Source organism: Branchiostoma lanceolatum, chromosome 14 (assembly GCF_035083965.1).
Source record: "Branchiostoma lanceolatum isolate klBraLanc5 chromosome 14, klBraLanc5.hap2, whole genome shotgun sequence".
Taxonomy (NCBI): domain Eukaryota; kingdom Metazoa; phylum Chordata; class Leptocardii; order Amphioxiformes; family Branchiostomatidae; genus Branchiostoma; species Branchiostoma lanceolatum.
In genome coordinates, this window is record NC_089735.1 from 6,364,536 (window position 1) to 6,390,423 (window position 25,888).

Consider the following 25,888-nt stretch of genomic DNA (forward strand, 5'->3'; position numbering starts at 1 on the left):
GAAGCTTCACTGATATTCCCAAGCTGATCAACAGCACTGAGGAAATATTTTATCAGTATTAAATAAAGCAGAAAAGAAAAAAAAGCTGACAACAATAAAGCAAAATAAGCTACCTACATACCCAAAATCATGAAAATCAGTTCTTTTTCTTCAGTTAGCCTCTTGGACATCCATGCAGTTCCCGAACAAACTGCTAGGGATCCCAAACTTTAGTCACTTCTTTCCTAGCACAAGGGCTACAGTGTATCTACCACCAAACATGCAAAAAACATCATGTCCAACACAAAAGAAAGAAATAACTGGAAGTTTTGCTTCAGTACCAAAACACTGACACAGAAAGAGACACCAAAAACAATACCTCCATTTTTCATGGAGGTAATAAAGTAAATAAAACAAATCAGCCATATCATTACATCTGCAAGGATGTTGTCCTGGGTAAAAGTCAGCTGGAGTGATGATCATCAAAACATGCAGCTTTTAAGCTGATAGTGAATGTTGGATGAATATGCAAGACATCATTGTATATCTATATCAAACAGTTAATTAAGTGGTGGTAAAATCTTTGCACAAATTGTATGACATCTTAGAACAGACATACATGTAATTTGTACAAGATACTTCGGGAGATAAGATATATACCGGTAGTGCTTCCAAAAAACACAGTAAACATCTTCACAGAAAAACTTGGGGTATCTTTATTAAATCCAATACTCTTGTTGCAGTAACATTTTTTTGTACACAGATTCAACTGTTCAGTATTTAACATTCAATTGTGCATGTTAGATATTCAGTTTGATGTTCTTGTCATATAATAGCCACCCAAATTAAATTTCTTGTAAAACACATTCGTATTTCAATTTATTGCCCCCCCCCTCAAAAATTGTCTATGTTGGCAACAGCTTGCCAAGGCCTGAATTTGCACCAGAGGACTAGAATGGGCAACAGATTTTTCATTTTTCCTACCCAAAATATAACTAACAGCTTAATGATACATGTAAATGTCTAAGAGTAGAAAGAATGAAGTTGGATCTTGTATGTCAGACTGCAATGTTCATTTCTTTATCTGATGGAGGTGCTGTGATATGAGAATTCATTTCAATTTTTTCAAAATTTGCTCCCTCAACATTGTCATGAAACCGAATCTGTGAAACAACAATTGAATTTTGCCTGGCCTTTACGTTGACTGTGGGACTGGTGTGGACTGGTTTGCTTTTAGCGGCGATCACCACCAGAAGTAGAAGCGGCTGCCACCATGGGCAGGTTTCAGCTCCAGAGAGGGGTCCAGAGGAGGGTTGGGTTCCGGGCGTGGACGGGACTTGTACGGATTCTCTGGTTTGGGGCGATCTGTCTTTACCTTGGTGACCTGAACAACAGAGAACGCAACGATCTGTGAATAATCAAACTGACTGAAAACAATGTTCTTTATTCGGAACCCCGCAGCAGTATAATCTAATACTGGATACTACTACTCATGTAAGTTTGTTTTTTACAACTACATTTGGAGACAGCATCACTGGCAATACTGCAGCGCCACCTAGCTGCAGTACAAAGTATTGCCCTGAGGAAGGTGACAGTCACTGAAACGTCAGCCCTAGTAAATATGTAGTTCAGAATAAAGAACTTTGTTAACATATAACTTATATAGAATGGAATGATGACAATTGTGCATCACGGAGGCCACCAGGGTATAGTTAAATAGTATCATTAATAATCCCAACAGGCATGCAGTATATAACCTTGTTATTTCCCCCAAAAGCAGCGAAGTACATTTCTGTACTGTGTTTGACTAGCCCAACTAATTAATTGCACTTCTACTGTTCTAGTAGTCCTTCTACTGGTCATCTTGTCCTTATATAGCTAGGAGGCCAAATGAGCCTCTGACAGGGAGAGATACATGTTGTGTCACACAGAACATGACTAACCTGAGAAAGTTCCCCTGGCTCTGGTCGGACCCAGCCCAACTTGTCCAGCGCACACTGGTCAAACGCAGCTTGCTGTTTACGGCAATGCCGCAGTTTCTGTCAAGAGAGAAAAGTGATACATTTGTACATGTGTCATCCCTATGTCATGCTTTCTTTACCCTGCATGAGTCAAGATTTTTTAATCATTTCCTACAGTCTAACTGGGAAAAACATGAGTCAAGATTTTTAAATAATTTCCTACTGTCTAACTGGGAAAAACATGGTACAAGTGAAAATGAACCTACTCTGGTGTAAAGGACTTAAATGATATCAGTTTATGTGAAACAAAGTACTTTCCCAGAACTGATGCTGATTGCACATAATGTGTATTTACAATTTATGCTCTGTCCAAGCTGTACAACTCAGCCCTTGGGCTGCCAACAAATCTTTTATCCTTTGTGCAGTTTACGACTACATGTATTACTAGGGCGCCCCAAAACTACCTGGAGACGCACTGTGACTACCGGGTAAAGTAAAGATCTAGAGGCAATGGGGATCACCTGGGATGCAGCTCAGTCCTCAGCACAGAACAGACCCCAATGGAGGACACCGATCACAGACTAATGTCCCACATGAGGTGAAGATGATAGGTACTAGTAAGTAAGTGCTACTACACTGCTAACTAGGCTGGTACAACTACAAGTACTATGATATAATATCACATTGCCATTAATCCTTACCATGTTCTTGGTGTTGTCCAGACAGGTCCAGTATTCTGTAAAGGAGTCATGACAGGTTCCCTTGATCTTTCTGAAGAAGTCGAGAGCACACTCGTTCACCTCCCTGCCCTCCTTCAAACACTTACGGGGGTCTTTCTCCTCCCATCGACAAAGCATGAACTCCTGTGGTACAAAAAAAAATCAAACCTTTTGACTTTAAGTTCAAACGATCGGAGAATGTGAAGTACATCACATGAAGCTAGATTCAACATCATTATCAGGATGGCATCATGCCACAGGTAGTGCCTCCTTTCCTGAAGATGTATCAAGGAAATTGAAGAGAAATGTATCAGCCGTATCCTTGCTCCAACTACTGGTACTAGTGATGTTATGAGTAGAATACCAGAGATCTCATCAGTTTTTACAGCATGTGCCGAAGAATGAATCCCTGCTTGATGTGTCGAGAGTAGAGAAGAGCAAATTCTTTGGCTATGTAGAAATGGCAAGTGCCATTATCAAATCTTCAAATCTTTATTTGAGAGATGTCAGAGATGTCAGACTTCACCTCCTTACCCATACTGCTTATTCAGTTAGTGATAATTCTATTCCCAAAAGTATTGAGGTTGTATGGCAATGCTGCATAATTTTGTGTACACACCACACCACACAGAGACAGGGGAAGAGAGATTTTCATATTGGTCCAGATATTAGATGCAGACCTGCACCTGTATACATGGGTTGATTGTAAATTTAACTGTAAATCAACTTCTCTTAAATGGCCATTATTTTACTCTACTCTACATCTCTCCACTTACTTTATAGACTATAGGACAACTTAACCACATAAGTTGCAGATCATGTTGTAGACTTGTACTCTATATCTCTCCACTAACCTTATTGACTTTGTCGCAGTATTTGCCATAGTGGTGGGCTCCGGCCTTCAGTACGGCGGAGGTGACATTCACCTCTTCGGCGTCTAGTTCTTCGTACGTTGGAAGTTGGTCAATAGTTGGCATCTCAGTTACTTTTCACCTCCTCTATGCAAGAAAATTTAGAGGTCAGCCCTGTAGATGCTGACCTTCGAAGCCACTCAATATGGCGGAGAAAGTCTCGCGAGATTTGGCGATTTGGCGAGATTATTTTTTAAGGGATAATCCATTTTGTCTACAAAGTGGTATGAACAACATAGATTGTGCATTTCTGTGTAAAATTAGCGTCCCATTTTACATTAACACTCAAAAGATATCATATCCACATATAGCCTGGTTTTTCAGCCTGATTTTCGTATGATTTGGCAAGTTTTGTTACTTCAATCCAAATTTGATACCCAAAATTTTTATTCCTGGACGGTCCCTCAACTCAGAAATTCCAAAATGGCTGATGCAGAGCAGACTGGCAGCGTCGTCCGAGAAAATGTCCAAGAGATGAACCAAGCTCTAGCTGAAAAGGTCCAGGTGAACCTTCAAAAAGATCTCAAACCGACCGAGGAAAATGGGAATGACCACATTCCGGAGATCAGCGAGACGTACAGTGTCAGACGGTCGGACGGCACGTGGCGTAAGTACCGAACGTTCCCGAACAACACACACACCATGAGTAGAGTAGAGTAGAATTTTCGGTCAGGTAGGACTGTTCCAGTTTAGACCGCTCTTTAGACCATGATCGACGATCGTGGTTCTCGTTTCGCTTCAGTCTTTAGGTTGTGACTTGTTAAGTAAAAGGACTGCTAGTACATGTATGTGGCTTCAAGGTGGGAACAAATTGCGTATAGTGTACTGGTTTTCTATGTATATTTTGTCAAACAATTGGAACAATAACAACAACAATCTTCCACGTTGTAATGCAAATGTCTATTTATCTCTTTCAGATGATGCAGAAGTGATCCAGACGAGGCGGAATGAGCATGAGGGAGGACGAATGGAGTTTTATGTTCATTACAAAGGCTGTAAGTCACATTCAGAAAGTTATAGAATTGATCTGTGATGACAGTTAAATAAAAGATGCAAATTCTTTGTTATGCCTCCAGCAACAGAAACTAGAAACCTCTCCCCCAAAAAAACAATATGAAGAATTTCTTAAGTCTTACTAGTACTAAGTATATTGTACATGCCTCACAGTTTAAAGGGTAAGGCCAGTGTAAGAATGCCCATACTGTGGAAACGGGGCCTGAAGTATTGCTATAATATTATTGCACAGAAAATAATCTGCTTTAGTGTCTAGAAGAACCCAACACACTTATTGGAAAGAGAAGTGGCGACCCAATGTGCTTGGCAAAAAAAGTGAGCCGTAGCAAAGGAGGTTATTGGCCGTAGCAAAGCCGCATATTTGCACTACTATTAGTATTACATGTAGCTACTTTAAAAATGAATATGCTTCACCTCAGTTGAGGATGACTGCTTTTCCTTAATACCTATGTGTCTGTAGTTAACAGACGTCTGGATGAGTGGGTGGATCTGTGCAGGATTGATGTTCAGTCTCACAGCAGTAGGAAGAAACGGACCGCGGAGGAAACGCTGTACGACTTCGCAGACCAACCAGACCGAAAGATCACGCGCAACCAGAAGAGACGACACGATGAAATCAATCACGTACAGAAGGTGAGACAGAAGGAAGCAGTGTCACTCACCTTGAAGACTCACTGAATTGTTCTGTTTATATGTCCCCATGTTGAAAGTTAGTTTGCAATGTTATATCTTTTGATATGTGTCAGTCAAATACTTGTGAATAAGTGTTTTCTGGCTGCTTTTTAAACATGCAAGTCATTATCCAGCTTTAGAAATCGTGATATTTTCTACTGGTATATTTATGGTAGGGTATCATAATATGATCAGGATAACGAAAATTTTGTTAGTTTTGATGCCTTCAACTTTTCATGACTCTCAACTTTTCCTGTCGGCTTTGTTTTTATTAGACTTATGCAGAGATGGACCCAACCACCGCAGCCCTTGAAAAGGAACACGAAGCTGTAAGTAACAGGTTTTCCATCTATACATGTATTTTATTTCTGATTGAAGTATGGTGTTGTTGTCTTTTTTTAATGATTCCAATAGTACTCTAACCTCACCAGTTGTGCCTTGTAACAATTTTCAAATGATATGTCTTTCTTCTTCAGATCACAAAAGTAAAGTATGTGGACAAGGTTCAGATTGGGAAGTACGAAATCGATGCCTGGTACTTCTCACCGTTCCCAGAGGACTATGGGAAGTGTCCACGGCTGTACATTTGTGAATTCTGCCTGAAGTACATGAAGTATGAGAAGACATACAGACATCATATGGTAAGTACATGTAGCATATTCAAATTCTGTTACTATGAAAATCAAATCAAATCCTTGCTCGTTGCGAAGTGCAAAAGCTTTGGCAACGACCGAGGATTGTCTGACTTATGAAATGATTTCATTATTGATATTCCTTTATTTATAAATGTATTTCTGATCTATCTGCAGAAGTAGACTTTGGGCATAACATTGCAGTATGAGAATGGTCCTAAATCAATTTTCAAAGAATTTCAAGAAAAGTATTAGCCTTAAATGTGTGACTGCCATTTGTATCAACATTCAGTATATTCTCTTCAATATAGAAGCAACTGGCATTGAGGAAAGTTTGCCATGTTCGTAAAAAAACCCTGTATGACTTGTGATTCTGTTTGTGAACACAGGGAGAGTGCACATTCAGACAGCCGCCTGGGAAAGAGATCTACAGGAAGGGGACTATCTCTGTGTATGAAGTGGATGGGCGAGGAGACAAGGTCAGGACAGACTGCACTAGTTGACTCGCCCTATGGAGTGGCTGTCGACACACATTTCAATGCTGTTAAAACATCTCTTGGAAAACTGGAATCCAAATGTTAACATGTAGAAAGAAGAATATTTCAATTATTGCAGTTGTTTTTTGTTCAGAAACAGAAGATAAAGTTCTTCATCCAAGTAGAAGTCACTTATATTTCTATAGACACAATTTACCTATAGTAAAAGTATATGTACCAGTAGAATATCAGACATTAGATTATTAGGAAGGAAATCCTGTATTCTGAAGGATTGTTCTGTATACATGTAATACATGTTTGTGGACTTTGTTTCAGATCTACTGTCAGAACCTGTGTCTGCTAGCCAAACTGTTCCTGGACCACAAGACCCTGTACTTTGATGTGGAACCCTTCATGTTCTACATCCTTACAGAGGTGGACAAACAAGGAGCACACCTGGTGGGATATTTCTCCAAGGTGAGCTACAGTTTCTTGAACTTAAAGTTACATTAGAACTGTGAATGTGCTGCTGATGCTATGAAATATCCCAACCAGGACCCATGCCTCTGTCTCAAGATGGAAATTTGTTTTTTGGGAAGGAAAAAAATTAACCGTGTACGTCCAAAAAATCATGAAATCTATTAGAATGTATTTTCAAACTTAGAATGACAGATTTAACAACATAAAGCTGTAGACAGCCCTGATCCCTGTCTCCAGGGCTGATCCCAGCCATGTAAAATGAATTTTTTGTGACAAAACCTATGCAAGAGTTATCTGGGAAAATGTTTCAGTAACTCCTCACTAACCTGCTGGATAAGGTCCACAATGACACAGAGTTTATGTTTCTTGTAGGAGAAAGAATCCCCTGATGGCAACAACCTGGCCTGTATCATGACTGTGCCACCATTCCAGAGGAAAGGCTATGGGAAGTTCCTCATTGCATTCAGTAAGTTCACTGTCTCTGAAGACTGGAATTTAAATTTTTAAAAAAGATTTACTTCAGTTCATCACCTTTGTCTTGAAATGTTTTATGTTAAACCCATCAGTGGAGCAATAATGAAGGTGCTTGTTTCTTAAAGATATAGATCTAAGGAAGAAGCTTTCAGCATGGAACTACCATCTGAGATGTGGAGTATGGAAGAAGAAACAGTGATTTGCTTCCATGGAAGTGGCAAAACATGTTCTTGCTGAGAAAAGCTAAAGCAAGTGAAGCTTACTGGAAGTGGAGCATTTTTGTGTTGGATCTTATTGTATTGAATTGAGAGCCATGTTGACTTGTGTGTGTTGTACTTCAGGTTATGAGCTGTCCAAACTGGAACACAGAGTTGGTTCCCCTGAGAAGCCGCTGTCTGACCTTGGGAAGCTGAGCTACCGCAGCTACTGGTCCTGGGTACTGTTAGAGATCCTCAGGGACTTCAAGGGGACACTCTCCATTAAAGACTTGAGGTTAGCGTCTTCATGATCTCAAAATGGTCAAATTCATTTCTGTAGAAGACAACAACCAACAGCCTTAGAATTTGGGGTGAAATACCTGTTGGAAAACTGACAAAGGGATTTGATCTGAAACGTCTGTTTACAAAATTGGCATGAGTATCTTTTGTATCAGGTTTTAACTATTTCTGAATTTCCTTTTGTCTGCTATATTTCAGTCTATTCTTTTAGACTCATTTCCCATGAAGTAAGAGGAAGGAAACTGATGGCCTGTCTTTTGTCACTTTACAGTCAGATGACCAGCATCACGGAGAATGACATCATCTCCACACTACAGTCCATGAACATGGTGAAGTACTGGAAGGGACAGCACGTCATCTGTGTGACGGCCAAACTCGTGGAGGAGCACCTGAAGAGCGCCCAATACCGCCGCCCTCCCATCATGGTCGACACCTCGTGCCTGCGCTGGGCGGCACCGAAGAAGAAAGATCTCAAAATATCAAAGAAGTAAAATGTTTCTTGTAAGATATATGCTTCACACTACTGTTATTCGTGTAGTATAAAATGTAAGCAGTGTTATACGGTGCATTTGGACCTGACTGATTGCAGTATATGATAAATTAAGCTGTAGAGAGTCAAAATTGCAGCTTTGTGAGGATCATTTAGTAAGGTGCTGCACTAGCCTTGTGTGTCTTGGCCTGTGAATTTAGCTGTTGAGTGTATCGGGGTTGCAGACCCATAGGGTCTAGGACTGTGGACAATGATGAATATCAGTCCAAGTTTACTTGCCTTGAGTATTGCATGATGTTGATAAGTACTTGCCCTAGTTTACTTTTCATGTTTGCACATCTCCCTTGTTTGTTCTGTAACATAGTGGCATATACACATGTAGTAATGCCAGAATTTAGTATGTACATTCCAATAAAGATATCTGTATGACATTAAATGATATGGCGTTATGTCTGGGTTATAATGGTAATAATTGTTTGCAGAGTTCAGACAGTATTCAGGCCTTTAATTTGTATTGCTTAGTAGCCATACACCCTTTAGGGAAGTGAAATATAATAATTCTTATGATAGAAAAGAATCAGAGACACAGAAACACAACAAGTGCAGCTCATAATCACCCGACAATGTGGTTTATGAAAGTCTGTGATCCTCTATACATTCACAAAGTATTGAGTGTAGACCACTTTAAAAGCTGGAGGTATAAATTGTTTTGCATGTACATATATCAAGTCCTTCTATTACAATACACAAATTTATATATATTTCTTGCAGACTAATATCACTCATCTCAATATTAGGGACATATAAAAATATTGTTTGGCAATTTACTCCTAAAAAGATGTTCTAAATGTAGAAAACACATTTAGCAATAAAAGTGTCTTAAACAATGCAGCAATACTTTTAAGACCTTGAACAACTAACTGAAATTTATGAAACATAAATGACCGACAGGCTAAACAGTAGTTACACTAAGTTGCCTATTTCGTACATTGATGAACATATACTTCAGAAACATAATATATTCCTAATCAACTCTAGTCCTGCAGACTCTCAAGATGGACTCAAAAGTACATATTTCACCTCATGAACAATAGAAAGCAACATCCCAGATATGTATAATATTAAGTAATATATATATATTCAAATATCAAGTCAAATAAAAAAGACCTATTGGCAGGACTTAGTAATTAGTATGTCCTAAAATATTGTCAACATTTCAGAGGACAGACAAAACAGATTTTTGCAAGAAAGGTTGGCTCTACTCATACATATCTTAAGGCCTTCCTTGGCAACACTTGCTACTTTATAATGCATCGAAATAAGTTCAACTTATGCAGCATTTTTGGAGGATAAATAATTTCACAAGTTTCATAGTTTGTGCTGCATCTAGTTATTTTGTAATTCTGGAATGAAAGACTGACACTAATTCCATTTTTGTATACATTATAGCAGCAAAATTCATCTAACTATAGCAACATAATCTGAGTGGACAACAGAAGTCTTTTCTCAAAACAAAGTTAATAGTACAATATATTGGTATCTCTGGTCCATAATGTTAGAGACAAATACATGTAGTTAAAAGGCATGGGCAGAATCATGATGGCACGGTGTCAGAGTTCAGGGGCTTCAACAGCCTTCAGGGTTGGGTGCGAAGAAGTACATGGCCACGATGATGAGGTACACAATACACATGGCAGACCCTGCAGACAGATCAAATAACAATACTGTCATTCTTAAGATTTTTGGGGTGGCTTTATGTTCGTGGTTTCCACAGTGATGATTTCACTGCAAACTCAAAACCACTGGTGTTCCATCACTGTACAGTATTGGACAATAGCACTATCGCAAACTTAAAACCACAGAGAACACTCCATTCTCTCCTTGCCATGAAAATCACTGATCATAAAGGAATTTACAGTATACATCATTGGCATCATTTCATACACTATGGGATTTAGAATGCATTTTACTATGCAGAAACAGCAGAATGTGTCAACAATTCTACAAAATGCCAATTCCTAAGGGCAAAAATTCAAATGGCTTTGCTTTCAACCTGCAGCAAGGACAAGTAAGTGTTCAATCATGCAGATTGCACACAGTGTCAAAGTATAGATATGGTTTGTAGCTAGACAATCCATATCAATATTTAAAATAGCCAAAATTGCAGCATAGTGTGGAGCTTTTATCTTAATATTTTACCTTAGGGCCAAAGTTGTCTGGCCTTAGAATAAAACATAAAACATTTCTGCCTACCTTGGAAGTAATCACACTTTCCGTCCATGAAGATATAGTTCATGACCAGCACACTGAAGAGTACTGACCACAAGTGCAGGTCTATAAACAACAGTTGGAAGCCAATCTCCTGCAAGTCAATGGGGACAACGTTCATCAGCAAAAACCACAACATGGCTTCCACGGATTTAAAAAAAGGCTTAAATTCTTTTAAAGATATACTTTTAGAGGAAACTATTGTTGAGAGATGCCATGTATACATTGACTAAACCAACTCCAAATTAGAGTTACAAGATCTGCCGATAGTTTACATTTCAGGATGTTATGTGTTGTGGAGAAAAATGAAGAAGAAGAATATATCATACTCACATGAATAGCATTGACCAGGACCAGTATAGGCATCTGTAACAAACACACCTGCACAGCAATGGAACTGCCTACCTCAATACTAAAAAGAAGAAAATGGCAAGTTAAAGAACGATCAAACAAATAAATGCATGAACAAATATGAATATGGTTGTGAAGTATTAAGGATGCACAATCTGCCACTCAGTGAGTTCTGGTTAGGGCCATTGTTCTCACCCAGTCTTCAATCCTATACTGTGTCTACGCTAAATTGACTACGCTGGTTGTTTTATCAAAAGTGCTAGTTACTAATATAAATACCCATAAGCCACTGTGACCTATAGCTTCAATACCAAAATGTCAAAAATGATATACTTCAATAATCTCAGATCATCAGGATTGATAATTTCTGATCAGGGCTGTCTCCATGACCTGTCACTATTTCCCGGGATGGAAATTGGCTTGATTGGGACAAACGAAAATTTCACACCATCGGAACCAAAAATCTGAACTTCATGACGTTAACAATTAAAATGAACAATATGGGCTCTCAAACGATGAGTGGAACTGAAATTTAAAGCAGGACACAGCTCTGTTCCTGAAAATTTGTTACTGTCCAAACTGAGAGAACGTTCCACAAAATGTAGATTACCTGAGACTGAGGTTATTCTGCAGTGCAAACTGGATGCCGTTGACGATCTCAGGAGTATCGGGAACCAGAGCTAACAACGTCACCCCAATGAAATACTGGAAGGAAAAACAGTGTTTCAATAATAATAATAATAATAACCTTCATTATACATTCATGCCCAATCACAATGAAACATGAAGTTTCCAACATATAGCCTGCATCTCTACAAAAAACAAAAAAAAAGTGGAATAGCAAGTTGATGTAAATTTACTTGAAAATGAACAAAATAATAAGACACTGGTAAGTATGTCGATAAGCTTATATATTTGAATGGAACGATACTTGACTGCACTAGATATGATAACATTTGTAAATATCATATCATGGTCTAACCTGTGACACCCCCGAGCCAGTAAGAATGGGTTGCATGTTCTCTGTGACAAGGTCTGCACACAGGGACATCAGTACTGTAGCCACGAGGAGGATGGTCACCCCCTTCAGACGGGACCAGTGTGCGATGGTGCTGTGGCTGTTATTATGATCTGGAAATCATGAAAACTGATATAAGCAATATAACATGTGGCATCATGTGGTGTAACGGCAGGGTTTTCGGCCCAGGACCCAGCGGTCCCGGGTTCGAATCCCCTGACGCAACTGATGTTGTGCCCTTAGGGAAAGGTACTTTACACGACTTTCCTCACTCCACCCATGTGTAAAAACGGGTATATTATGTGCGGGTCACAACACCAGCAATAGCTCCCACGTGTTGCAATTCTAATAAAATAAAAATCAAATCAAAATGTATATACATAATACAAGTACATGTATAGGCCATGTCTCCATGGTGTAAGCAGTATATGACCAAGCTGCTTTGCCAAGTTTGTATCAAATTCTATAGGTGCAAAGGGTGAGGGTTTGATGCCATTAGGCATTGGTTATGGGCTGCATTTGTCTACAGGAGGGGATGTTTAGCTGTTGGTCCTGCGAATGGGAGCCTCGGGTTTTATTTGTAGCCATGCTTGTCAGTGGCATCGTGTGGTGCAATCAGTAGGGTGTTTTGCCCACGACCAAGAGGTCCCAGGTTCGGAACCACCAATATACCCCTTGGGAGAGGCACTTTACATGACTTTCCTCACTTCACTCAGGTGTAAATGAGTACCTACCTTCGGTTAGGGATGTACCTCAGATAGGACATTAAATGGAGGTCCCGTATTTGAGGAGAGACACACCTTGGGCATGTTAAAGAATCCACTGTACTTATCGAAAAAAGTAGGGATTCTTTCCGGTGTGAGAAAACCTACAGTCCTATGGCCGTATATGGGGCAATTGTCGTATTGAGGTCACCTGCGCGCCAAATGGCAGTTGCTCCAGACCCTTGCGATTCAGCCCCGCCAATTGTACGCTCCTCGCAATTCAGCCCCTGGCTGCGAAGAGAGAGTAGTCGGCCTACCCAATGATAAAAAAAAGAAGAAAAAAAGAAGAAAAAAAAGGGAAAAAAAAAGAAAAAAAAAAAGAATCCAACATACACTCTACACTCAATATGTATAGGAGTGATGCAGTGTGCCTTATCGACTTTCAGCTGATAGAAAAAAGATCACGCTTCACCTCTATAGGGGATGGCTGCTTTACTTTTACCTAAAAACGTGGAAAATTTCTATTTCTGCTGAAGAAAGTCAGTACCTTGGTTAGGAGCTGTGTTGTTGTCCTCGGTCTTCTCCTCATCGTAGATGTGCGAGTGAGTTTTCAGTGTGAACAACAGACCGGAGATGTAGGCCAGGGGCAGCAGCACTGCACAGGTGTAGATCAACGGCCTGAAGTGATGGAGAAAAGTACAAAATTATAATCACCATGGAAAAACCTATACTGCAGAATGGGATTCAGATTGTGTTGTGAAGAATGAAAGAACAAACCAATACAAGCAATGATAGGCAATAGATTAAATTACCTGTCCATTAGTCATCAGATCTGCTTATTCAAATACCAATTAACATGTAGTAATCTAATCTGCTAACATCCGTTTGCCTACCAGTTATCGAATACCCCGGATGAAAAAAAAAACAGTGATCGCTCGTATTGGAAAATCCACCCTACCAGTGTTCTACTCTTCACATATGTAGTAAATTGACTACTCTGGCTGCTTTATCAAAAGTGCTCGTAACTAATATAAATACCCATAAGCCACTGTTCCATACACATGTAGGTAGTATGTACAAGCTTCAACTTGTGAGCAGTATGTTGTGGGCTTGGGTCTGACGGAAATTGATCTAGTCACTGATAGATAACTCTTTGCATCATTGTTCTGGGTACAAGGTTCTTTTGACCACAATCTACACTCACTTTGTTTTAACATCTAAGGAATAGAAAATTAAATGTTAAAGAAAAGGAAACTCAATACACTTACTTGATGTGTTCATTGAACAAAGTTCCCTCTTGGTCAAACTGAAAAAAGAGAAAATAACATGAAAGTTGAAACTCTATCGTTTTTATCAGACTACTAGTATGTGCTAAAAGAACACTGATTAAATCAGATGCATACACTTGTACAAGCATGCAGGACTGCTTATAATCACACAGGGGGCGCTATTGAGTAAGGTCCTTTCATTTAATGGCAGTGTGACATTATAACATCGAAACATGAAAAATATTGTGCCGCCATTTCTTTCAACATTCGCATGACATGCTAAAATCAGAACTCAAAGGTTAACATCCTTCTGATTTTGACTAGATCTTGTCTTAATTTGAACTCACCACTTCTTGGTGACAATCTGAGCACATGAAAGTGCCACTGGGCCCTGTTTCTGTCAGCAGAGAGTCATTGATGTTCGACCAACTTGTGACGTTGTTGCAACTCTGTGGAAAATTAAAAAAACAGGTGTCACAAATTCAACTTCAAATATAAGTTGGTCACAATAATTGACACTCACTTAAGAGAAATAATTGCATTATGAAAAAAAAAAAACTTACCGAACACACAATACTGCCATAGAACTTGGAGAAAATGGTAGGCGCAAAAGCACCTGCATAACAAAAAGGATACATAGGACACTGTCAGTGTAAGACAACTGGCTAACAACACCGTGTATATTCTGATATTACATAACCTTCATGGACATTTATCCACCACTTTTAAAAAGTGTATTTGAGAGATCTCTAGTACAGCACCCCCAGTATGCAGAGTTTAGATATACACAAGCACAGTATACCGTATTTCACCTACCTGCCACTGATACAAACAGCAGCGTTGAGCTGACCCCTGCTGACCTCAGGTTGAAGAACTGTTCATGGTGCTTCAGTCCACCAATGATCATGCACAAACCCTGGAACACATTCAAACACATCAGCCATGCCTGTCACATGTGAAGAACAGTTCATGGTGTTTCAGCCCACCAATGATCATGCACAAACCTTTGGACATATTCAAATATCTCAACCAAGCCAAGCACCTGTCACAATTGTACTTACGTGTAACAGCATAAAGAAGACCTGTTATACATGGTTTGAGTAGACCATTGTCTAACTGTCTGTATGTTGAAGACAAAATGAAAAGACGGGTGATTCTAAGGCACGGAAATTCAGTCTGACAGGACAGCAATAGCAGAAAGCTAGAGAACTTCAGCTAAGGGAAAAGTGAGCAGAGTCAGCAACATGTAGTGACCGTCAGTCTGCCTCATGACTCAGGAGAGTGTACGGAAACCTTGTCTCTGCCGTCTTGTTATACAGACCCGGACCTAAATCGATAATTTTATTATTTTAATGTTGACATCAGTGTTAGGTAATGTTTTATTGAATACAGGGATAAAAGACTTGTTGTAATATAATGTTTTATCGGTTCAATTCTTCTTACATATTCTATGGTATTTAAATTTAAAAATGTGGATGCCTTGTTTTTTTCGCCTGCCTTGTTTTTTTTTGCCTGCACGCAATAAATTTGGAGTCTGCAGAGGATGTCATCCATGAAATTTACTTGCTGTGGCCTATTTTGACAACAATTCTTCAATTTCAGGATGAAAACTTCAAAACAGGAAATGATCAACTTACTGGGATGAACAGCATCGTACCAAGGAGTGTTCCTGAAACAAAGATGGTCAAACAAATCTAAGTTTGGTAGATACCTCTCATTATTACTCTCATTACTCAAACTCAATTAAGATTTACTAAATCTAGGTCTAAGAATTGAAAAATTTCCCCCAAAATAAAACTGCACCCAAACATAAGAACATTTTACAATGAGTAATGATTTATAGTCCACATAATCCAAACTTGCTCACTTTGGGACCATGCATCAAATGTCTGTATGTCTTAAAACATGTACATTATATCAATCAAACACCAAATAATATCAATCAAAGCTGTTTTCCACACCTGTGAGTGCAGATTTGACGAGTTCGGAGTAGCAGTTGTTGGCTTGTGCCGCCCCCTTCACTAGGGCAGTAATGTACAGGGTCAGCTCCACAACAGAGCCAAACGAGGCGTTCAGGACGGCACCAACAGCGAAGTTACTCTGTGCTGCAATACTGGGAACAAGATAAGACATGTTGTGATAATCGTGGCATCGTGGTGGCAAGATTTTTGGCCTGGAACCCAGAGGTACTGGATTCGATTCTGGGGTCCCCTGACTTGTCTTGTTGACGTTGTGCCCTTGGGAAAGGCACTTTACATGACTACCCCCACTTCACTCAGGTGGAAATGAGTACCTAGCTTCAGTCAGGGACGTCCCTCGGATAGGACACAAATGGAGGTCCCGTGTTTGAGAAAAGCCACACAAAAAAAAAAAATTTGTAAATTTACAAATCCACTAAGAAACACTGGTTTTGTACTGTTATCGGTACCCAACCCTAGTTATCATGGCTCAAGTATGACCCACAGTCTAAACAACTAATAACAAGTTTCTGAACATGTCGTAGAAGTAGATCATCAATCAATTACGTTTAGGCACTTGTAAACCAACAAGGCAACATGGACTTGCAATAGCGCAGGCATGTGAAAAGAAAGTACATGCAGCATGTATCAAGTAGCTTACCTGGCAATGGCCAGTCCAATGTAATAGGCCAATGGTATGATGGCAAGGAGGGAAATGACAAATTTCTGGAGGGTAAAAGATTGAACATAGTTACTGTCTAAACATAAACATGCAAGGTTTACTAGACTGAGTATAATATTCTATTCTAAATAGAACATATAGATCAATGAGGATCAGGCAAAAATATATGAGAAGTCCACTTCAAAAACATAAGTATAAAACAATAAGATTCAGTAAAAACACAATTAAACATACGTGTACATGAAAATGCAAGATGGATAATGGAAAAGTAAACGTAAACAAGACAAGTTGGTAGATGATCATGGAAATCTACCTGTATAATTAATTAAAGTGTGAACAACATAAAAAATGTTATATTCTCGTATAATATAGACTAAGTATAATAGTTATAATAGTAGATATCATGGAAAGGTAAAGGTCAAATGCTTCCTTCAACAAAAAGGCAAGTTTACAGGCACAACATGTATAGCCTGGTATCCAAATCTATTATAGTTCCCGAGTTTGCGCAGGAGACTCGGGAGCTACAATAGGTTTGGATACCAGGCTGCAACATGCAAGCCTTTAGGTGTTTGATAAAGTAATGATTTAGTCTTGTACTTGTATACGTTTGCTGTAAAAAAAAAATCAAATATCAAATACATTATAAATATGATTTAAAGTCTCATCTGCCCTACAGAGAAATATGTAAGACATACTGCTGTAGGGGAGGTGTACTGGTTCCCTTTGTCTCCATATCCTGCAATAAGAGCCAACACCACAAACAGCAGCAGGTCTGGACACAGAGTCAAGGCTAACAGCTCACTATTCACAGGCATTTATTGGAGATTACATACACATGTATATAGAAAGAATCTTGCTGTAAATGTCAATCCTAATGTGACATACTATTAACTTTGCCAAGAAGGTCCTGCTTTGGGTGCCGTTTGTTTGTGTGTGTGTGTGTGTGTGTGTGTGTGTGTGTGTGTGTGTGTTTGAGGACAGCATAAGTCAACAAGTTAAGGATGGATTTTAATGATATTTGGTAGGTGGGTAGGAATGAGGAAGATGATGGTTAAGTTTGTAACGGGCCTACTGTCCGCTTTCTGCGGTAATGCAGCAAAACTGCAAGCTTTGATATCTTGTGTTCTGGATATGCTATATTGGTCATGCTTTTTGAGTGGTAGATAGCTCTTGTTTGGGACCCCTAGTTATAATTGCATCAACAGTAGCAAAGCTCCCTTGACTTTTCATATGGATAATACTAAATGAGGATAACATCCAAGTACATATGAGCTGAAAATATACAGCTGTTGACAATTAAACAATATACACATAACAAAAAAAGACCCTGTGCTTAGTGATGTCCTTGTTTCAACAGTTCTTCAGCAACTGTTAGTTGTTGTTCAGAAAGGATACTGACTAGAACAATGTTCATGCCATCGATAGTGTACTTGTAGTAGTAAACGTTCACGGCCTGGTAGGTGCAGACGATCACCTCGCTGGGCTGCTGGGCAGCACTCTGTTATCACGAAGAGACAAAACAATTCATACATGCAACATTTTCCAGTTAACATATCATAACTTTCTTAATGTCCTAAGATTACAACTACAATGTACAAATTACATGTATAACCTTTGTTTTGACAAGGTATAATATGTACCCGCTAGAATACACATATTGGAAGGAACACTGCATCCCGAATGCTAAGTTATGTTTGTGTTCATGCAGACAGATTTACTAAATCTCCTAGACGGTTATGCTTCAAACATTGGATCTTATGTGAGGTTCATCTACATGTATGACTGGGGTAATGTTTTAGTTGTGCTCGTGTGTTTGCACCTGTAACTCCAGATTCTTTTCATTGATTTGTATCAATTTTGAAATGTTTGTAGTTTATTGAGGTCCCGAATAGGCATTGCACTTTAGGAACCCCTAGCTGTATTTTAAGGTACTGCAGCATTACCAACAGACACCCCCATTTCTGAAAGTAGTGTGGTATGGTCCATTTGCATGGACAGCTGGTCAGCCATCTCCTACAAATGACCTCTTATGGTAGTGAGACAGTGAGCTTGATTAAGGGAAGAAGGGAAGGGGAGGATCACTAGCATCTGTGATGGCAAGGGCCATAGAATTAAGAAATTCATAAAAACTCGCAAAGGTATGAGATCTTCGATTTCCTGTTATAATCTTGTATTTTTACTACCCAGCATTCCTTATTACCATGCTGTCACTCTCTATCCGGATGGACCCCGGTGGCATGAGAAGCATCTTGATGGCGTGGCCGTTAACCTGTAAAAAAGAGAAAGTGATATGGAACCAGTTTAGCTCAAGGAACAGTTGAGCTAATCTTCCATTGGTTGTAATAGAGAACAAAGATGCTATGAACACTTTCTAAAGGTTCATTGTACAGGGGAAATTACCCTTCCTGTCTTCACAAGTACAAGGCTTTAACGTCCCTTCCTAAGGACTGCAACCCTTTCCAGTAGTGTACAATTTGGGTGAGCGAAAACAGCCGGGATTCGAACTGACAACCTTCTTGTCCAGAGACAGGGTTACTAACTAACCGATGAAATGCTACTGTAACAGGTGTGACTATGTCAACTTTTTACTCATATCATACAGCCACGTCTACTGATTATTACTATCAAAATGAAGCAATGATATCAAGGACAGCACTGAAAGTGACTTGAGTAAGATCAGTATACAAAGATTGATTGGAGGTTTCTTAATTCATCCAAATACATGTATACTCAAGCAATTGTGATAAAAAATAGTAAAACAAACAAACAAACAACAAAACAAGTTAAATTACAATCTCATAACAGTTTCTTAGACAATCAAAAAGAACATATGAGTATGACTACCTTTGCCACAGGTATGAAAACCACCAGGATCCAACACACAAAGTACACCAAGGCATGGATAACAAACAGCAACGGTGCACCCAGGATCAGCCAGATGTACGTCTCAGGCTTGTGCTACAACAGAGTCAAATTCAGGTTTACTCCTGAACTAGCAAGTGGGTCAAATGTTACATTTAAACATTATTGCCAATCATATATCAAAACGAGTTTGCAATCAATTACATAGTAGTAGTAGTTATACAGATATAGTAGAAGTAGTAGTAGCAGTTAGCTGGGATATAAAACTATTCAAGGGGTTGTAGTATAAAGTAGAGTGGATTCATTCCTCAATCTAACTACACTGTAATATCTTCTCTACTGTAGTCATACCTCAGTAAGAGATATGGAATATACCCGGTAATTCCCATGTAAAACTTTTCTTTCAGCCAGTCACCCAAACCAGTTTCGCTGATGTGGCTTCTTCAGTGGATAGAGGTTAGCTTGAGGAGTGAATTCACTCCACTTTATATTCAAGGGGTTGCAGTGTTCTCGCCAGGTCTTTTGAGCATAGCGGGCCGCTACGCTGTGGGCCGACAAACCGACGCTGTAAATCACCCGCTATGCTGTTTTTTTACCCAGCGTAGCGGCGAAAAAAGACAAGAATACCGTAGTAAAAATGCAAAGGCACGCGCCTCCCCTGTTTCGCAGGAAGCCATTCAGCTATCGGCTCCAAGGGAGGTGACAATTACTAAATTAGCACCCCGCCCTACCGCTCCGATCTTGTCTCGCCGCCCCTCCCACCCGGGAAAAGCCCTTAGCGGCTCGTGTGCCGCTGGCAGCATCGCGCGAAAACGTAAACAATAGGCGAGTAGGTCTCCATGTGCACAATCTGCGGGGCGGTTCCCGACTATCAGAACAGCCTTAAATGTATCAGATTCCCGGGGAATTTCCTTATTTGGAAGTTAACAGTCCGCGGTTTACCAACACAGAAGCTGTTCTTTGTAAAAGATTCCTTTCTCTGTCAGCGCGGGGATAGAATTAATTCTTAACGGTATTTCTGACAAATTTATAGAGCAAGGTTACGTCATTTTCCCATCCATAACAGCGAATTAATGCACAGAAAATTCATTTTTACAAAGAGAGGAAGATAAAGTTTCAACTTATTTAGAAGCTTCGCCATGATTGGACGATTCGGCTACTGCAAATTTGTGGCACCGCCCACAAACCGCCGACTTTCCTTTTAGCAGACTTTCTGCCGCCGACGTCGCCATGGTCGCGACTGTCATCAAAGGCTGCCGACTGTCAATCAGGGGCAACTTTGTGGGAAAACGCGCGAGTTGGATCTCCGTGTGCCAGTCAACAGCGAACCTCTGACGATTTTACGTTCCCTTACCCCACAGCGATGCTTGTACAAAGTTTTTATTAGACGGAAGTTCCACGTTATCTGTAAGACGCAGAACAGCGGTTTCGGCTTCCTGGAACGGGCCGGCGGCGTATGTACTTGGGGGAGAGGGGTGACGCGATTTCTTAGACGGGCCAAGGGCCGCGGCAAGGGACTTTCGTATTAGGATTTTCGCCGCCGACCGCCGAGGGAAGATCACCTCGGCGGCGATTTTTCTGGAAATATGCCGGCGTTGAAGCGTACTATACCAGGAATATCGCTTCCAATTTCGCATCGAAGAAAACTTCTGACAGCGACGATTGTTGCGCTTCGACTTAGGACAGCCGGACACAGCCAAAAAAAGGAAAACTGGTATCGACTATTGTTGAGTAGCTAAATAAACTATTGATATTGTTGTTTCTGAGTTTCAAGTTGTCTTTCACCAGAAGTATTGTATGTCAAGGTCCTGTGGAGAAGTTGATTGACTGCCACGATTGTCATTAAATATGACCCTCAAAACTGAAAAAAAAAGCCTTCTCAATACCCTAAAATGCAAGAGCTTCCGGGGGGCTTCGCCCCCCTGGGTCCCCCCAACCGGGGCTCTGCCCCTGGACCCCGTCGGGGGCTTAAGGCAGCCCCCGAACCCCTGCCCCGACGCTGTGGAAAAAACCTGGCGAGAACACTGGGTTGTACTTATCATCCAAACTACTGTGGATGGTACATAGTGTTGCTTGCAACTATGGTAACATTGGTAAATAGAGTGGGCAGAATAACCTTAATGCCAAGCAAGAATATATGGACATATACCATGTATTCTTGCAGTGTGCAGGTCTTAATCAATGAATTAACAACTTACCCAGTATTCAGTGCTAGTTCCACAGCAGCCTTTTCTGCCATTCCTGCTTCTAGTACTGGACACCAGTGGTGTGGATTCACTGGACTCAAAGCTCTCGTAGCTGTTATGAACTGAGCCGTTGTGAAGTGACTGTTCCTCCCCACTGTCACCATCTCTGTCCTAAAGGTCATCAATAAAAGAACAAAGATGATTGCATTACTGCAAAAGAACCCAACACACTTATCATCAAGAAGAGTAGTAGGGGTGACCTGGTGTGCTTGGATTAATATGTGAGCTGTAGTGAAGCTGCATTGCACTATTACCTAACCAAAAAGTGTAATGCTTTGTACTCAGTCTGAGGTCGCCTACATGCTTTACCCTTGCCTTTACTGTAAAAAGCTATTCAACTGATATATAGTCAGATACAGTCATACAGTCACAAGTATTACCATGATGAAACGTTTCCACTCAGAAATCAAAATCACAACTTTCTTACCTTTTGAACAAACTTCCCAAAGGGCCAAAAGAAGTACTTTGCCAACTTGAAACAGTGTGAACCTGCAAACATGTAGATGAGAGTTCATATCAATACAAAAAGAAACAGCAATGTTTCAAGCAATACAGTACAAAATCTTTAGTGACCTGGATCTCAGCAAACCAAAAGAAGACATTTTATATATACATGTAAATATAAATTCCAACAGAACATCAAAGGCAGCATATTTCGGGGGAGTGAAAATAGAGTAAAAACCACAACATTGCATAAACAAAAGTACTGTAAATGCCTTTCAGTTCGCGGGGATTTGATTTCACGGTGGGAAGAAAATGGAGTGTTCATGGTGGTTTTGAATTCTGGATTGAAAGAATGGGGTAGGTGAGCAGAAGACAGAACAAGCATTTTTGCAGTGGTTTTAAACTTGCATCAAAGATGTCACCGCAAAAACCAAGAACATCAAACCACCATGAAAATTTCAACATTTAGTTCTGATGTGACATCAGCCTTACCATATATTCTGCCTATGTATGTCAGCATCATAAGTCCAGCCACCAGAAAGTAAAAAGCAGCTATCCACCACCCAAACAACACACTGTACAAAATGTTTCCTGGTGAGATGGTTGAACCTGAAAAAACAAGAAGAAACAGCTGAAATTGACAATAAGACAAATTACAACATAGATTTATTTACATTAACAACAATGCTAAGCCTTGTACGGTTTGTCCTAAACTGGTTAGCTGTACAAAAATTAGTAAAATGGGGAAGATTTTCAACTTGGCACAAGCCAAAATGTTCGTTTGTTGAGACCCCTGTAGTGTCTAGTGGCACATGGGGCAGCAAGTTTCCTTGCTGTTTCTGTAGCTCAGTATACATTCTTCAAGGGAGGGGCTGCTAGCCCTTCCCCTTTAACGTGCTTGAGGTATCTCCTCAAGATGTCCTGACCCAGGATTAAACCAGGTTCTCCCAGTTAGCAACTAATAGGAACCTTGAGCTAAACCATGAGGCTGAAACCAGTTCAGCTGTAGGGACATCCCTGTACACATCAAAAACACACCTTTTATGAGTTTGACTGTCTTTGGTTCTGAATATAGCTCCTTCACAACATCGGACCTGACTTCCAAGGGCCTGGCAGTCACATGGCTCTTCCACTTCTTGAAGCCAAACTGTGAAAGGGATTGTAAAACAGAGGTTTGTAGTGATTTTACACTGTCAGTTACATGTAGTTATATCTTGAGGATAACTTTTTTACTTTAGCTTGTAAAAGTAATCTATGCAACCCATAAACCAAAAATTCATGACAATCCATTCATCATTCCTAAACTTCTTCTGTTTGCAAACTGACAAAACTGCCTACAAGCATATGCTGGTATATATATACTACTCACTGTAGTAGCAGTAATCAGTTGAATATGAAAGCCTTAAGAAGACATACCCTATAATTATTTGCTATCTTCAGTGCTTCAATCTCGTTTTCTGCCCAGCTTGGTGGCTTGTTGACTGCGACAAATCCCTCTGGCGTGCTGAAGGGGAACATGGTCCAGGGCTGGTCACTGTGTGCCCGGCGGTGGGACCTCACTCGCAGGTGTGGTGACTGAGGGCCAGATCCTCCCGGTGCACTCTGCCCCATCGCAGGTGGCGCTTCTAAAAGAAATGCACAAGATTTAGTCAGTCCCCGTGAAAATGTGCCCACATTTTATTCACTGTTCATCAAATACAGTACAAACACATGTTTAGCTGTGCAGACAGACTAATGCCAGAATTCAAACACAGATTCACTAATTCAAACTCATAGAACAACAATGATGACAGTCAGAAAAAGCAAATTTCACTTTATATAATATGAAATTCAATACTATAAATGCATTCACCATGGTTTAATTTTCACGGTTTGTGCCGTAACCACTTAACTGCAAACTTCAGACAACCATGAAAATGCCTGTTTTGGCTTCTGCCTGTCTAGTACATTATTTCAACCGCAAACTAAAACTACAATCCATTCTTTCCTACCGCGAAACTGAATTGTTGCGTACTTAAATGTATTTACTGCAATAAACTGGCATGTTCCTGTTTAGTGTTTGTAAAATCTTACCAAGGAGATGACTTTACATTGTTCATACACTGTTCACAAAACCTGATGAACTGTTGTTTACTAAGCAGAATAGCAAGCAACACCCATGTTATGATATCACATTTCACTGTCACTTTCTCATGGGACCACAAGGTAGCCTGGGTGTCATCCTAATAAGTTTACCAGGTCTCCCATACTCACCCCTACATGCCCTAACCAACTGGTAGCCCCAGAAAACTAACTAGGCACCCAGGCTAATCACAAGGGTGTAAAGTAGCTACACAGAAGTCTAAAGTTCACAAAGTGATGTAACTTATTCAAAGGCTGGCTCATTAATCATTATAGTTTATGCAGCAACACTACGGAACCATAACATGGTGGCCCTCAGTTTGGCTGATCATGAGGATGAGGTGATGGTCAGGACTCAGAAATAAAACATTAACTATTATAACATTTATAAACTTCTGTCTGTATCTGTATCTGTATAGCCAGTATAACCGCCCTTCGGCGTAACACAATGTACACCATCTTAACTTTTAGGAACATTTAACTAACTCTTTTACATATGGACATTCATTCATGTAACACATTTGTACATAGTATTACTTAAATTTTTGTCTTCTGTCTTAAATGTTGTTAACCACACACATATGTTACATATATGAATTATTAAACAGCTCAAAATTTGTTTGCGCAAAAGGCAGGTCAATGGACCCTTGTATTCCATGCAGTATTAACAGATCAACACTTTTCTTAGGTGAACAACCTTATTTTCTTTCGTAACCAACGTGTGGTCAGTAAGAGTCTACCAGTATGCAGTGATTATTATCTCCTTCTGTCACATAACAGGGGTGCCTAAGCATTTTATGAAAATTGTGTGAATCTTATGACAAAGGGAACAAGAAAGTGAATGCGAAAATATTTGTACAAATTTGATAAAATGATATAACTATGGTTAAAACACCCCCTTGTTCAACGTCTTCCTCCACACATGATGACACTGTAACAACACACCAAGTCTTGACACTAGTTTGTTAGTTTGGCAAACTGTCATGTTTGTTTGGCTAACATCGTTAAAATAATGATTGTTATGGCAAAAATTATCTTGATTGCAAAACTGAAAAGGGAAGTCGTAATGTAATGTTGCAAGAACACACCTTCTTCTTGTTCCTCCACTCCTATGACGGTTGAACCTCCAGGCTGGACCTGTTCCAGGCTCACAGACGTCTGAAGACCAACATCCGCCATCTTAGAATTTCTAAGATGTTAAGTTCTCGGCCGTACTCAGACAAATTCACTCTTTTGTGGTCTGTTTAATAGGGGAGGGGGGTACAAGGGTCCAACTGTGTGAAACTGGATGACGAATGTCTAAGAAAAGATCAGACGATATGAATAGATCAACAACATAATATGACATCTTTGATGGTCATAAGCTAGTAGCCTACTAAGGAGGTAAACTGATCAGGCGAAAGTCTCGTGACCTGTCAGACTTGGGCCCAACCAAGAAAGTCAACATAAAACATCGCAGGTTTTCGCCGCTTACACGTACAGCATGTGACCAATCTACGTACGCCAGTCACTAAACAGATCTACTGCTATTGTGCTCCGAGAAAATAACCTCACAATCTTGTTTAAATCACGACAAAACGACAAACTTCAAACATGTTGACAAGAGAAAGCTTACTTGTCGGTCAGCGCGGCAAATCCGGAAGTAACTCGTGCTCGTTCCC

General features: G+C 40.0%; 3 protein-coding genes across 4 annotated transcripts; 1 reads left to right on the forward strand and 2 right to left on the reverse strand.

Moving 5' to 3' along the window:
- Positions 1-671: 671 nt before the first annotated feature.
- LOC136448865 (NADH dehydrogenase [ubiquinone] 1 alpha subcomplex subunit 8-like) lies at positions 672-3,735 on the reverse strand. The gene is made up of 4 exons (XM_066448532.1): positions 3,514-3,735; positions 2,642-2,803; positions 1,923-2,018; positions 672-1,363 (listed from the first exon to the last, which is right to left on the reverse strand). Exons 1-4 carry the CDS (start codon positions 3,634-3,636, stop codon positions 1,223-1,225), a joined length of 522 nt encoding a protein of 173 aa, XP_066304629.1. The 5' UTR covers positions 3,637-3,735; the 3' UTR covers positions 672-1,222.
- A 219-nt stretch (positions 3,736-3,954) lies between these two features.
- On the forward strand, positions 3,955-8,741 carry LOC136448864 (histone acetyltransferase KAT8-like). Its single transcript, XM_066448531.1, has 10 exons — positions 3,955-4,177; positions 4,488-4,565; positions 5,045-5,217; positions 5,532-5,585; positions 5,733-5,897; positions 6,278-6,367; positions 6,701-6,841; positions 7,217-7,310; positions 7,660-7,810; positions 8,087-8,741. Exons 1-10 carry the CDS (start codon positions 3,994-3,996, stop codon positions 8,304-8,306), a joined length of 1,350 nt encoding a protein of 449 aa, XP_066304628.1. The 5' UTR covers positions 3,955-3,993; the 3' UTR covers positions 8,307-8,741.
- Positions 8,742-8,918: 177 nt separating this feature from the next.
- On the reverse strand, positions 8,919-25,861 carry LOC136448867 (uncharacterized). Of its 2 annotated transcripts, XM_066448536.1 has the most exons (24): positions 25,843-25,861; positions 25,316-25,526; positions 23,523-23,731; positions 23,145-23,253; positions 22,599-22,715; positions 22,090-22,151; positions 21,615-21,773; positions 19,399-19,512; positions 18,755-18,823; positions 17,950-18,052; positions 17,250-17,326; positions 16,534-16,598; positions 15,876-16,027; positions 15,552-15,583; positions 14,731-14,830; positions 14,478-14,530; positions 14,262-14,363; positions 13,915-13,952; positions 13,194-13,324; positions 11,907-12,055; positions 11,535-11,629; positions 10,907-10,985; positions 10,559-10,667; positions 8,919-10,005 (listed from the first exon to the last, which is right to left on the reverse strand). In XM_066448536.1, exons 2-24 carry the CDS (start codon positions 25,404-25,406, stop codon positions 9,932-9,934), a joined length of 2,289 nt encoding a protein of 762 aa, XP_066304633.1. In that variant the 5' UTR covers positions 25,407-25,526; positions 25,843-25,861; the 3' UTR covers positions 8,919-9,931. The 2 variants fall into 2 exon arrangements, with proteins under 2 accessions (XP_066304633.1, XP_066304634.1); XM_066448537.1 differs by lacking the exon at positions 25,843-25,861 and having other exon boundaries at positions 23,523-23,728; positions 25,316-25,816.
- Between the last annotated feature and the right edge of the window lie 27 nt (positions 25,862-25,888).

Excerpts from the sequence above, each read along its gene's own strand:
- LOC136448865 (XM_066448532.1), bottom strand. The coding sequence starts at position 3,636 with ATGCCAACTATTGACCAACTTCCAACGTACGAAGAACTAGACGCCGAA. Across the intron at positions 2,804-3,513 it reads ACTGCGACAAAGTCAATAAG|GAGTTCATGCTTTGTCGATG; the intron begins GTTAGTGGAGAG and ends TTTGTACCACAG. Across the intron at positions 1,364-1,922 it reads AGCCAGGGGAACTTTCTCAG|GTCACCAAGGTAAAGACAGA; the intron begins GTTAGTCATGTT and ends TCTGTTGTTCAG.
- LOC136448867 (XM_066448536.1), bottom strand. The coding sequence starts at position 25,406 with ATGGCGGATGTTGGTCTTCAGACGTCTGTGAGCCTGGAACAGGTCCAG. Across the intron at positions 14,531-14,730 it reads GCTGTTTGTATCAGTGGCAG|GTGCTTTTGCGCCTACCATT; the intron begins GTAGGTGAAATA and ends TTTGTTATGCAG. Across the intron at positions 11,630-11,906 it reads CTGGCTCGGGGGTGTCACAG|TATTTCATTGGGGTGACGTT; the intron begins GTTAGACCATGA and ends TTTTCCTTCCAG.
- LOC136448864 (XM_066448531.1), top strand. The coding sequence starts at position 3,994 with ATGGCTGATGCAGAGCAGACTGGCAGCGTCGTCCGAGAAAATGTCCAA. Across the intron at positions 4,178-4,487 it reads ACGGTCGGACGGCACGTGGC|ATGATGCAGAAGTGATCCAG; the intron begins GTAAGTACCGAA and ends TATCTCTTTCAG. Across the intron at positions 6,842-7,216 it reads TGGTGGGATATTTCTCCAAG|GAGAAAGAATCCCCTGATGG; the intron begins GTGAGCTACAGT and ends TGTTTCTTGTAG.